This window comes from Stegastes partitus, unplaced genomic scaffold, assembly GCF_000690725.1.
Source record: "Stegastes partitus isolate 25-593 unplaced genomic scaffold, Stegastes_partitus-1.0.2 Scaffold337, whole genome shotgun sequence".
NCBI classification, from domain to species: Eukaryota; Metazoa; Chordata; class Actinopteri; family Pomacentridae; genus Stegastes; species Stegastes partitus.
Genome location: NW_007578068.1, coordinates 505,492 through 518,103, shown reverse-complemented (window position 1 = coordinate 518,103; position 12,612 = coordinate 505,492). Strand labels below are relative to the sequence as shown.

At 40.2% G+C, this 12,612-nt stretch overlaps 1 protein-coding gene across 8 annotated transcripts in view; it reads left to right on the top strand.

The window, feature by feature from the left end:
• Positions 1–1,818: 1,818 nt before the first annotated feature.
• The window catches only part of mon2 (MON2 homolog, regulator of endosome-to-Golgi trafficking), a 37,156-nt gene continuing 26,362 nt past the window's right edge, over positions 1,819–12,612 (top strand). For all 8 annotated transcript variants that reach the window (XM_008284016.1, XM_008284014.1, XM_008284009.1 and 5 more), the window contains exons 1-3: positions 1,819–2,310; positions 9,635–9,698; positions 11,519–11,646. In XM_008284016.1, coding sequence (XP_008282238.1) covers positions 2,203–2,310; positions 9,635–9,698; positions 11,519–11,646 — 300 coding nt within the window. In that variant the 5' untranslated portion in view covers positions 1,819–2,202. The remainder of the gene's footprint in view (positions 2,311–9,634; positions 9,699–11,518; positions 11,647–12,612) is intronic.

Here is a 12,612-nt window from a genome sequence, read left to right as displayed (position 1 = left end):
ACTCATTCACTTCAGAACATTCACCTTCTTGTCTTTAAACCATTTCAGCGTAGCTTTGGCTGTATGCTTAGAGCAGTTGTCTTTGTAGAAAACAAATCTTCTCCTAAGTCAGGCTTTCATCAGGTTGTCCTGCAGGAATTCCCTATACTTTGCTTTGTTGATTTTACCCTCTACCTTTACAATCTTTCTAGAGCCTGCTGCCGAGAAGTATCTCCACATCATGATGCTGCCACCACCATGCTTCGTGGTGGGGATGGTGTGTTCGTGATGATGTGCAGTGTTTGGTGTCCATCAAACATAACATCGAGTCGAATGTTCAAAAGATGAAACCTTGACTCTAAAGTCAGCCTTTTCTAGTTGACTTGATAGTCTCCCATATGGCTTGTTATTAATATTTCCTTTTATTTATACAGGTGATCTCGTTGAGACATGGGGTCTCATTCTCAAGAGAGACGTGTTAAATAAAACAATACAACATCAAGTCACAGACAGACAGCACTGTGGGACCTGTCCTCATAACAACAAAAGAATAAAAAAACAAGAGTGAGTTACAGACAGGCTCAACATAAAACACAACATCTAATGTTGTGAGGCTTAATTCATAGGCTTTTCAATGACCCTTTCATAGTATTGCTCGAAGTATTCTTTTGTCTTTAGGGCATAGTCACAGCCAGGACTACTAATTTACCAGTGACAGACATAGGTGTCCTTATACTAGAATCACTTGAGACACATTCACTGTGCTCACAGGATCTTCTTTTAAGTGTGTTACTTAAAGCTCCAGTGGGCTGCACCTGTGTTGAATATGGGAGGGAATGTGAATGCTATTTTATGTTTTTATTTATTATTATTTTTTTATCATTTTACATTACAACAGCGGCCCGAAAGAGAAATGGAGAAAGAAAAAGAAAAAACAGGGAGAGGGTTGAAAAAAAAAAAAAAATAGAGGTATCTTTTGCGAGAACTTTCTTGGGATCTCGCAATAGCTTTTGTGAGGTATCGCAAAACTATAGGTAACTCCCGTCCGGTAGGTGGCGGTAATGCACCTGAACGTTGCATGCCAACTGCCAAGTCAAAAGAAGAAGAACTATAGGATACCTATAGGAACTGTAGGTATATGTATCTTTTGGGCAGGATGGAGAAGAGACAATGGAGGACACCCAGCCGTACAAGAGTTTTATTGAGTTTTATTTTGAAATCGGCCTAAAATTTAAAGACATTCAAGCAGTGCTTAGCAAGAGGCACAGTTTTCACAAAACATCCAATAAAATTGATGTGACTTTCGCGAGATCTCGCAAAAGTCTGTGAGATCCCGAGAGCTTTGTGAGATCTCGCAAAAGATACTTCTATTTTTTCCCCCCTCTCTCTGTTTTTTCTTTCTCTATGTCCCTTCCGGGGTTCGTACACTACCTTGTAGAAATGTGTTTTCACTTTTGCAAAAGTCTTTTTTTTTTTTTGTAAAATCTTGTTTTAAAAAAAATTTATCATAATTCAATATTGAATAGGAGTACAGTGGAAAAAGTTCCAATGAATACCTCTTATAGGCACAGTAAATGGAACTTTTCTATTGGCTCTCCGGCAACACTGTTTGTTTAAATAGTATGACAAAATCCTGCTCTAGAGCAACCAAATGTACAAATAGCAACCTTGTCAAGGATGTGGAATAAATGCTCCAACAGTTTTCCGCTGGAAGCGCCCAGACGTGGTCCAGCCGTGGTCCGCGGTCTGTCAGTGTCCGTGTTTTCCAGCAGAGGTCGCTGCAGTCGCTGTTCTCGAGCCGTCACTGTTTACGGAAGTCCGAGTGACGTGTCACTGTCCACCGAAGCATTGTGGGAAGGAAAGTGGAGCTGACACGGCCGCTGATGGCAGACTGCTCAATTTAGCAAATTTCTTCGCCAAGTGAGCAGCCGTGAGAAGCCGATATTTGGGGTAACGATGCTGCTCCGTGACGCTAACGTCCATGGGCTTTGAAGAGGGCCACCGTATGCCGGTGTCATCGCTGCTCTGCTGCGCACGGGCGCTCACAGCACACAAGTGGGATACCGTGTCAATGGACCGCGGCGTTTTTATTTTCTCCAAGGGAGGCGAATAAAGTAGCGACGGATTATATTCCCGCGGTGGATGGGGCGGGGGGCGACTGCGCTCCCGCATTCCTCTAACGTTTAAAGTTTCGTGAGATTCCTGTCGAAGACGCCGTCAAAGATGTCGACGAGCAGTCCCGAAGCGGTGAAGAAATTGCTGGAGAACATGCAGACGGACCTGCGCTCTCTGTCGATGGAGTGCAAGAAGAAATTCCCTCCAGTCAAAGAGGTTAGCCGGCTAGTTAGCTTCACACAGCCGTTGCCTCGGTGTTCAGCTTCGTGTCCCTTCTGTGAATCTGATTTTACGTTGTTGTTAGTGTAGATTTGACACAGGTTTGTTGTGTGAGCCGGTTTCCCCACCAGCCGCTGGGCCTCTGCTGTCTGATGTGGACACTGACTTGTCCTCATACTGGGCGACTGAATTAAAAGTTGTTGCCGGGCCTTCATACCTATTAAATGTCCAGATACAGGAATATACAGGTGTTGTCACAGGTTTTGGTTAATGAGGTTAAACTGAGGTATTCTCATAATGGAGGGCAGCCAAATAAACTCATTTGCCTCAGGTTTTTATTTACATAATAGCGCCTATCTAGCTACCTGTTTTGACTGACAGCAAGTTATTTCTGTGGCACATTCACTGGATTCAGTGTAAGGACTGACTGTACCATGAAGCAGACATTTATCTTCAAATGTGGCTAAAGCATCTCTTTAAAATAGGCTTGAAGCTGCATTTAAATAGTAAACTATTTTATTTATATTGTTTAATGTCTGCCTTTAGGTGACAATGGATTAAATGGTGGTTTAGGTCTTCGTAACTCTAATCTCACACACACACTACTCTCAGGGACTTACCACTTTAACTTGAATTGCACACACCGCTTTTTGTCTATATCCTGTTTATAGCTATATTCTACTTTCTCCTATTTTCTTTTTTGCTATTTTTATACTTTTTTCTATGTTCATTTTGCACCGTGGGGCCTCGGAGTATGGCAATGTTCAGTTCTCTGTATGTTATACATATGGCAAAACTGACAATAAAGCTGACTTGACTAGTTTACATCCCCTACTCTGCACTGTATGACTACTCAACCCCATTATATGTAATTGGACATCAGAAATAGATGTAGAAGCTTCACATTTAAAGCCAAACATGAAGTCAGCATGGCCGCATAGATAGCACTAGTTAGAAACTGTCTGTGAGCCGCTGAAGAATTTGTTTTAAAATGCAATAAATTACAAAGAAAATGTTATTTTTGAGGACTTTAGTCACAGAAGATGTGTCTGTGATCTGACGTTGCAAGTTGGTTTGACAGCGAGCTTGCCAGCATTGACGGAGCCAAGAGCGATTTCATGCAAGTGTTTTGTTTTTATTCCTTTAAATGGCTCACTGTGCTGTTAGTGCCTGCTGACTGACTTTGTTGTGTTCCAGCGTTGGTGACATTTCTGATGACTTAATGACTTACTCTGAGAGCAGAATAGTACAAGGAGGTGCAATGACGAGGCCCATTACAGTGTATATATACTGCAGGATTCACACTTAGAAGACAGTCAGTCCAGCTTTCACGACTCCACTTCACCCCAAACACTACTCTCTTTTTATTTACTTGCTCTGTGTGCAGCCGGATCATTTACACCTGGAATGTAATTATTTTCTTTTAGAACTTAATATGAAGGCTTGATAATAAAACAAACGTAAATATGAGGCTGGTGTTACTGGATAAACACAACCTCCATTCACTCTCTGTCAAGGTTTGATTGCACTGCACTTCCTGACTGTGGATATGTATTATATCCCATTATTTCACTTGTCACTGAAATGCACACAGAGAAGAGTGAGTGTTTGCCAAAGTTATTTAATTCTACTGACACCATCTCAGTCTGCTTTAGCTCCCTGTAATTCCCAGGTATAGCAAGCTCACTGTTTGCTTGCATATGTAACAGTGGTCACACAGGTCATTAGAGGAAATGTTCTACTGTGTGTGTGAGGCTTTTGTGGCTATAGAAACTCAGCTGGGCAATACATATCAGGCAAGACCGGCTGAGTTTGTTTTCCCTCAGGTTTCACCTCAGATAAAAGCAATATTAAAATGACAAAGAGAAATAGCTCAGCAAGTGCTTCCAGTTCCTTTGTGTTCCTCTCACTACAGATTCAGTCCCTTGACTTCAGTGCTGAATGATTCGAAATGACAGATTATAAAAGGTACACAGCTGATATCACATCTTAGGCTGCTTGCTGGCCCATGCCTATGGGCCTTATGAAGCATCTGCTTCAAATATTGATTTATTATCACCCAGGTTTTCTGGTCCTGACCAGCATCCTTCCCTCAGGGATCAGAGCAGTGCAAAGATCCTCTTTGATGTTGCCCACAACCTGAGCTCACTCACGCTCTGATTGATGGTGTTGTGATTGGAATAACCTTTCCATTCCAGACTGTCATGGTTATATTTGCTGAGATGTTATTGTTCAACAAATAAGCTGAGTGCTGGTGGTCACCTTTTGAATTTTAATGATTTGTGTGGCTTTTTCAGCCCACCAATGTAGACTAGTAAGAATTTAAATTTGTTTAACAGAAGTCCTTTATGTCTTTTGATAAAATGCATTTTTGTTTGTCTTACCTACATTTTCAGCACGTTTTTAAAGGGTTTCGCTCCTAAACATTTCTAGACAAATAGTGTTTTTAAGTAAATGATCAAAACTTAATACTAAATCATTGTGTGCCACTTCCAAAGAGGAATGAGAAAGCTCCAGCTTCTTTTCCCAGCCAATCGTCCTACCAGTTCCTCCTCTTCCATTTCTCAATCCATCTCCCACAGTGACATTGCACCACAGCCAGTGGTTTCTCAGGGTTAAGAGCAGCCAAGAAGAATCCTATTGATTTTTTTTTGTATCATAGCATCAAACTCAGAACCTGTCTTCCATTGAGTTGCAGTCAGTGAAACCACCAGGGCTTTGCTTTTGCCTCAGTGAAAAAAAACATAAAAACATCAGACAGCCAGCCCTCTGCTCTCTCTGAACATGAGTCAGGTACTGTCAGCTGTATGTAGCTCACAGTCAAATGTGACTGCTTGTGTTGGGGGGAAAACTCGCAGATTAATGAAAGCGTCCCAGGCAACCTTTGTATGGATTGCTTAGCTCGACTCATTTGCTCGACAGGTCATGTCGGCTGCACGGAGACAAAGTAACAGCAACAAGCGGGGATGATTTGGCCACACTGAAAATCTGACTGAATAAGCCCTTTTTCGCAACATGCTAAATCAGTTCCAGAAAACTGCTGAGTTTAGAGACTCTCACAGCGTGTTTCTAAGGAAGTCAGTCTGTGATGAGCTTTGCTGCTGTTGCTTTTCAAAGACATGAGTTGGTTCATGGACGTGGGTCAGTTCCGCTTAGAGGGTCCTCACACAAACACAGCTCTTGAGAAGAACTGAAAGTATTGAAGACTTCCTGATCTTTTCTTTTTTTTTCTTGGCACTGACATTACTTGTATCCCAGAGCCCAGTATTTAGTGTCACTTTCTTTTCAGTGTTGAGATTCTTTTTCCATATGTAGTGTCCCACATTTATTCCCGTCTGTTTTTGGGTACATCTTTTTGGACTTGACACGGACATTCAACAATTTCCCTGAGGTACCCTACCAAAGGGATCAGTAAAGTTCTATCTAATCTAATCTAATTATGTACATGGACACTATGCTGCTGGTTGCTACAAGACAACCAGTGATCAAGGGGCTAAATGTGTGGCTTTGTGGACTAAATGCACAGAAATTTTTATGATTGTGCTTTTGGAAATTCATTATTTAACCAATCTGTAATTACCCAAAATTTTAATTTTAAGTTTGATGCTTTTGTTACCCAGTTCCTGTGATTCATTTTGATCAAAAACTGAGAAGGAATTATTAGTGCGGCTATGCTTATCACATCTCAAGTGTCTTTCACGATAATTACATGAGAGTTACGTGCTATGTACAAAATAATTTTGTAGCAGTAACCAGTGATTCTGCTTGAATGCTAACAAAACAAATTATTCATCTTTCTATTGTAGTTGAAATGACAATATTTCTAAGCTTTTATCATTCAGCAGAGTCATATTTTAGATATCTGCCTACTTCACAGTACAGACAAAAACTCCATGATTAGACTCAAGCTTTTCATAAAGACTGATGAAAGAAACCTTTCATAAAATAAACTCACTGCTGCTCTCTCGCTACGATGACATCACCAGACCGGTGGTATTTCCCGTCCGCACGGTGGTGGTGACTTAATAAATCTGACACTTTTCAAAGAAAAGTAAGAGGAAGCTTTTTGTGAAGTAGGTGGAAATATGTGTTTACATGGAAAGAGAGATTTCACACTTTTCAGTCAGCCATGTGAGTCCGCCAGTGTGAGATTTTTTCTGTGGAGAGTTACAAGGTTTTGTGCAAAACCCTTGACATTTTTCATTTGGGAGGATTCCTTCTAATGGGTTTGAAGATGAAGCACATGGTTCTGCTGGAGGCTGAACAAAGGAAACACAAACAATCTGCTTCTAATTAGAGACATTTATTGGTTTACTGGTTCTTTTTGACTGAGTCACAGATTCTACAGCGAGGAAAACAGAATTTTAGGAGTTGCAGTAGAGATGAGACTGTTTAAAATCATTTTTCAAGGAGCTTTTATGCATCTCATAATCCTCAGCCTCGACACATTTCAGAGGATTTTATCCTGTTAAATCACAACCTAAAGTTGTCCTCAGGGCCAGCAGTCCTCACATAGACTTTTTGTAGTCCTTCAGCTCAATCATGCAGTCAATTTTGCTCCTGCTTTTAGACATACGTTTGTACTTTTGCAAAGCCTGAACTTTTATTAAGCTCAAAGAAGACCGTACTTGAATGGGACTTGAAACATTGTTCATACATCTGCGATTAAAGCAAGCATTCTCGTCTCGCTCGCTGCCCTTGTGCCACAAGCTGAAACATTTCTGAGTGACTCATTTCAGTCCACAAGATTGTCAGCTGTTGTACATGTCGCAGATGTGTTGTGGTATAAAGTTGTTTGTGGAGCATCACAGGTTTGAAGGTGGGCAGATATCTGAGAAGCACAAATCCTCTTGAGCCACTACAATTATTTTAATTGCTATTTTTTTTCTCAACAATTTGTCTCCCAGAGCCAGAAGTGATGCCTGTAAATATGTTGTTTTATCTGAGCAACAAAGTCAAGTAAACATTTAATTGACAATGATATAAAATTGGCAGCAGATCCTTTTTTTTTTTGACATGCTGACAAAGCAGTGTTTGATTTTTTTTCCTTCTTTAATAATCTGTGGATCGACTAGTCCATTTAACAACTAATGATTCCAGTCAGAAGCTCACCAGGCCAGAGCTCTAACTTTGGCATATATTTAAACAACCTTGAAGAAGCTTTAAATATTGTTTCACAGCACTAGACGTTGCAGTCATGACACTTGCCTTTTCACTTAGATCCCATATTATGGGCTGGGAACATCAGTAGAAACAGGAGGGTTGCAGTTATTCAGGACTGAAAAGGCTCTTCCCTGGCCCTGTAAAGACCTACAACTCTGTTTGAGGAACAAAGGAGAAGAGGGAGACCAGCATTTTTAGAGATTAACTTTTTAAGCAGCTGCACGTTAATAGGCTGTGCAGTTTGTATGAAACGCTCAGCCCACTAACCTACGGTTGCTTGGTTACTGGCAGTTTGGCAGGTTATGAATTGCTGACCTCCACAGTGGCTCGACATTGTGGCTGTTCAAATGACATGTTAAAGCGATATAATCATGCTGTTGGTGAAATATCATAGCGTACAGTGTTTGTCACCTTCAGTGGGTGTTTAATCAAAAGTCGTACGACTCACTTTTAATTTCGGCATGCATTAATATTGTATATGTAGAGAATGTGTTGGTAGAAAGTTTTGTTGCTTTCTTTCACTAATTTGCTAAGATAATCACCCATTTAACAACCACGTCACAACCTCTTAAGACCTGGCATCCACATGCATGGACATCACATTTTGTGTTATATTACCACAGTAGGTAATTGTTACATTTTTCTTAATTAAATTTTTTTTTTAAGAAGTATTATTGTTATTTCTTTATTCATTTATTTTTAAATATATTTTGCAAGGTGGCACAGTTGGTAGCACTGTTGCCTCGCAGCAAGAAGGTTGCCGGTTTGCGTCCTGGTGAGGACACCCGGGATCCTTCTGCGTGGAGTTTGCATGTTCTCCTCGTGCGGTCTGGGTTCTCTCCGGGTTAATTGGTGATTCTAAATTGTCCGTAGGTGTGAATGTGAGTGTGCTTGGTTGTCTGTCTCTAAGTGTAGCCCTGTGATAGACTGGTGACCTGTCCAGGGTGTCCCCTGCCTTCAGCCTGAGTCAGCTGGGATAGGCTCCAGCCCCCCATGACCCTAGTGAGGATTAAGTGGTGTATAGATAATGGATGGATGGATATTTTTATTTTCTTTATATTTTTTGTTCTAATAAAAAATACATAGAGCTCAGGTCTTAAGAGGTTAAACTATAAATGGTCACCTAAGTGAAAAGTCTTTACAGTTTTGAATCACGCCGTATTTCTATGCAGTTGTTATGGGATGATGCAGTTTCTGAGAAGGGAGTCAAGGCTCCAGTCATTTGTAACACATGCATGCTCAGGATGTAGTCAGACCATGTAGTCACTCCATAAAAAATGCATCAAGGTAATGTAGGCCCATTGGCTCCTTGCTCGGTTGAGAATGTTGTTTCTACTACTAATGTCAGATGCTGTGATTTTTCAAGAATGAAAAACTAGATTGGTAAAATACATTCCTCTTTTTTTTTATTTTTTTTTTTTGCAAGGGAGTCATGTGGAGATGAGCTAAATAGCAAGGCAGGTGACATTTCAGGTATTTCCAAATTCCATGCAGACTGCCATTGTTCAGCTTCTGTCTTCTCATTTGTGGGCTTTGCTCACATTTTAAAAACAAATCTTTTAGACAGGTTATGTACGAGACCAAAAGTTTTCTTATGATAATGATGGGGGAAAGTAGATCTAGTGAAGGTAGAGTAAAACTGAGAATAGGTAGAAACAGTGAGGGGAGTAGAGATGGGGATAAACGATGGGGAAAGGAGGAGCAGGAGTTGGTGAGAAAAGCTGGACGGGCTTGTTGTAGGAAGATAAGAACAGCCTCAGTTTTGACTGCTAAAATGTGTTTCTCACACACAAACAGAGAACAGCTCGCGTTTAGCCTGTCTGCATGTCATCCCCTATTCTTGCTCTTCCTCTCGCTGACATTCCTCCCCCTCTTTCCCATTTCTTAGCGTCTCACCACTGCAAGACACCTCACTGGGGAAATCACTTTCTCCTAGCACAGCCCTCTCAAGTTGGAGCAGATTCTTAGCACATTTACCAGCTTTCCTTCTGTTTCTCTGCAGCCATGCCTTCCTGTTTTTCCCCTGTGGCCATCATTACACGAAGCTGTGTATACCACCGGTAGTAACAATCAGCACTTTTCGATATGTTACATCAAATAGTAACCTAAATGTCACCCTTCTCCCCGCCACCCCCCCACCCTCTCTTTTTTCCTCCAGGCCGCAGAGTCTGGCATCGTGAAGATTAAGACCATTGCAGCCAGGAATACAGACATACTGGCAGGTGAGTGATAAGGCTGCTGCTAAACCACAACTGAGAGATGTGATTTGCTCACTCTAATTTGAAAATGATTGGAGATTAGTTTGTTTGAGTCTGTTTTGAGCTGTTTAAATTCAGCATGATAATGTTCTCGCGAATGATAATAAGAGTTTTTGCCGGTTTAAACTGCAGCACTGCCATATTCGCATTGACGTCTGCACAATGTCGCCGCTGATAAATGTCTACCCCGTCCTCTAAAATGCACGACTGCATAAGCAAAACAGCAGAATGACATTGCCCACTGTATTTTGATGTTATTGTGTTATTTTTTTTTGTATGCATTCGGGCCTGTGGCAAGACACGGGCAAATAGCTTTGGAAACAAATCGTCGTGTCATCTTGGTTGAAAGACAAATGAGGCCTGTGTATTAATACGGTCTCGACATCGAATAGAAAATATTTTCAGTGCTGTCTTGATAAACACGTCCAGCTTTTGGTAACATTTGCCGAGTTGACACATTGTTGACATTTTCTGAGTTCCACTGATGACTGTCTGCATCCAGCTGCCCCTCTGTGACTGTAAACTGTACACCAAGTCACTGCTGACGAGTCCATTTATCTTTGTTTCTGCATTGGATTTGCTGGTTGTCAGCTCAGTGAGTTGTTGAATAAAAAAAAAAAAAAAGAAATTGGCTGAATGGCAAAACTTGTTACGCAGGTGTAAATCACTGGAGAACCAAAATTCTTTGTAATAACAATGAAACTGATACAGGTAGTTGGATGAAAAGCGATTGTAAGCTGATTACACAACAAATGTACCAAGGCCAATCTTTCGCCTCACTTTTTTTTTTTTTTTTTAAAACATGTTGTTGTTACAGTCGTCCTCAAATTTATTCATACCCTTCCATTAAAGAAAAGGCAAAATTCAAAATAGTCACTCAAATAACTAGAAACTGTTAAAAGTAGTAATAAATAAAAATTTGCTAAATTGTAATTTAATGAAATAAGACATTGCTTTTGAATTGTGGTTAAAAAGAATGGGGGGAAAAAAAAGATTAGAGCACTTTGCTGATGAGCAGTGGGCTAAAATCTAAATACCTGTCAACAGGTGCAGAAGTCTGATTGAGAGTTACAGAAAACACTTGATTGCAGTGATTTGCTCAAAGGGTTGTTCAACAAAATATTAATTTATGGGTCCCATCATGCTTGTTTGCTTATTTTTTTTAATATATATACATGTTTGTGTTGAACCACAATTCAAAAGCAATGTCATGATTTTCATTAAATTTTATTTATTATTACTTTTGTCAAGTCAACTTATTTCAGTGCCAGCTGTTTTTTTCCTTCTTTAATTGGAGGGTATGAAAACATTTGAGGACGACTGTATGTCATTTCAAATTACATGATAAAGCCAAAAAGAAAAATATGTTACGTTTACAGTTTAAAGAATTTGTGAAGGATTCATAAGTCAACTGTGTATAAATAACAGTTCAGCCCAGAACAGAGGGTTATATGAACTCAAACAGTGCATCTGTTCTTTAGTAAGATGTTAGTTCTCCAGCTCTTCCGATGCACTAGCAGTATTAGCATTAATAAGAAGAGCTTTAAAATGTCAAATGATTCTTAAAATTCTGTGTTTAATACATGCTTTTCTATATTTTGCATTCATTTTAAGGTGTTTTATTCATTTAGTTTAATGTGATTAAGGAAGTCGCATAACAGCATCTTCCATTAGATCTTGAAATGTGTTTTGCTTCCTAAATTGTATCTGTACTTATATTAAAAAAATAAATAAATCTACAGAGATGTTTAGTCTTTATCTGTGTTTTTTTTTCCCCCCTGCAGCGCTGAAGGAGAACAGCTCAGAGGTTGTGCAGCCTTTTCTGATGGGCTGTGGCACCAAAGAGCCAAAGATCACTCAGCTGTGTCTGGCTGCAATCCAAAGACTCATGTCCCACGAGGTGGTGTCTGAGGTGAGCACCGTGAGCTGGCTGGGCTTTTGAAATGCTGCTATATACATACAGACAATACACTAAAACCTACATTCATTTAGAGTTTAGATGTGTGCACATTAAAATAGAGCATTATGTAAAACAAACTAGGTGAAAATACCTGTAGAATATTGCTAAAAGCAGTAGTGTGATTGCCAATATGAAATGCTTTTAGGCTCTTCTTGCTGCATGGTATTCTTTTTGTTTGTGCTCTTTTTAGTGAGCTGGTTTTAACAACTCAGTAGGACTGCTTTGCTCTCATCTGGATTTCTCACCGTGTGTCACTGCACTTTACAAAAGATACAAGGTGACTGTCATCTCCAAGAGTGCCAAGTCGATACTCGTGTCCTTGTGGAGAATGTTGTTCCCTTGTAGGTGTTAAGAAAACAAATTTCTAAAGAACAGTTTAAAAAAAGAAGAAGAGGAAAAAACACCTCTAAGCTTTTCAGATGGGCTGTGTGCTTGAGCTGACCGGATTTTAGCTTTGTTTGTGTCAAGATTTAACACCGTTTATATCTGGTGGATTGAGAACTGCTGTTCATTTTCAACAGCCAACCACCAAATAAGTCAATATGGATAAAGACCTCAGGGATCAAATTCACTAACCACCTTAGCAGCCTTCTTTCTTCTGATATCCTAAGGGTGGTTAATTCTGATCAATGCCGGAATCAGTGCAACTCATCACTAGCCAATCAGGCAGTGTAAATATTAGAACGGTCCATCTCAGTTAATTCTTGTCACTGCTGGCTACGTTTGAAAGGCACCAACCCCCCACTTCCTCTCCCTCTACTCCTATTCATGGAGCCATCGACAGAGTTTCTGCATTCGAGGAAACCATTGGCCTAGAAAATGTTTCGCTAAGCTGCTCCAACAGTTTTACATGATCTGTGTGAGCAGTGGCAGTTAAACGAAGAGCTAGGTGAAATAAGGTGTCCGTTTTAGGAAATG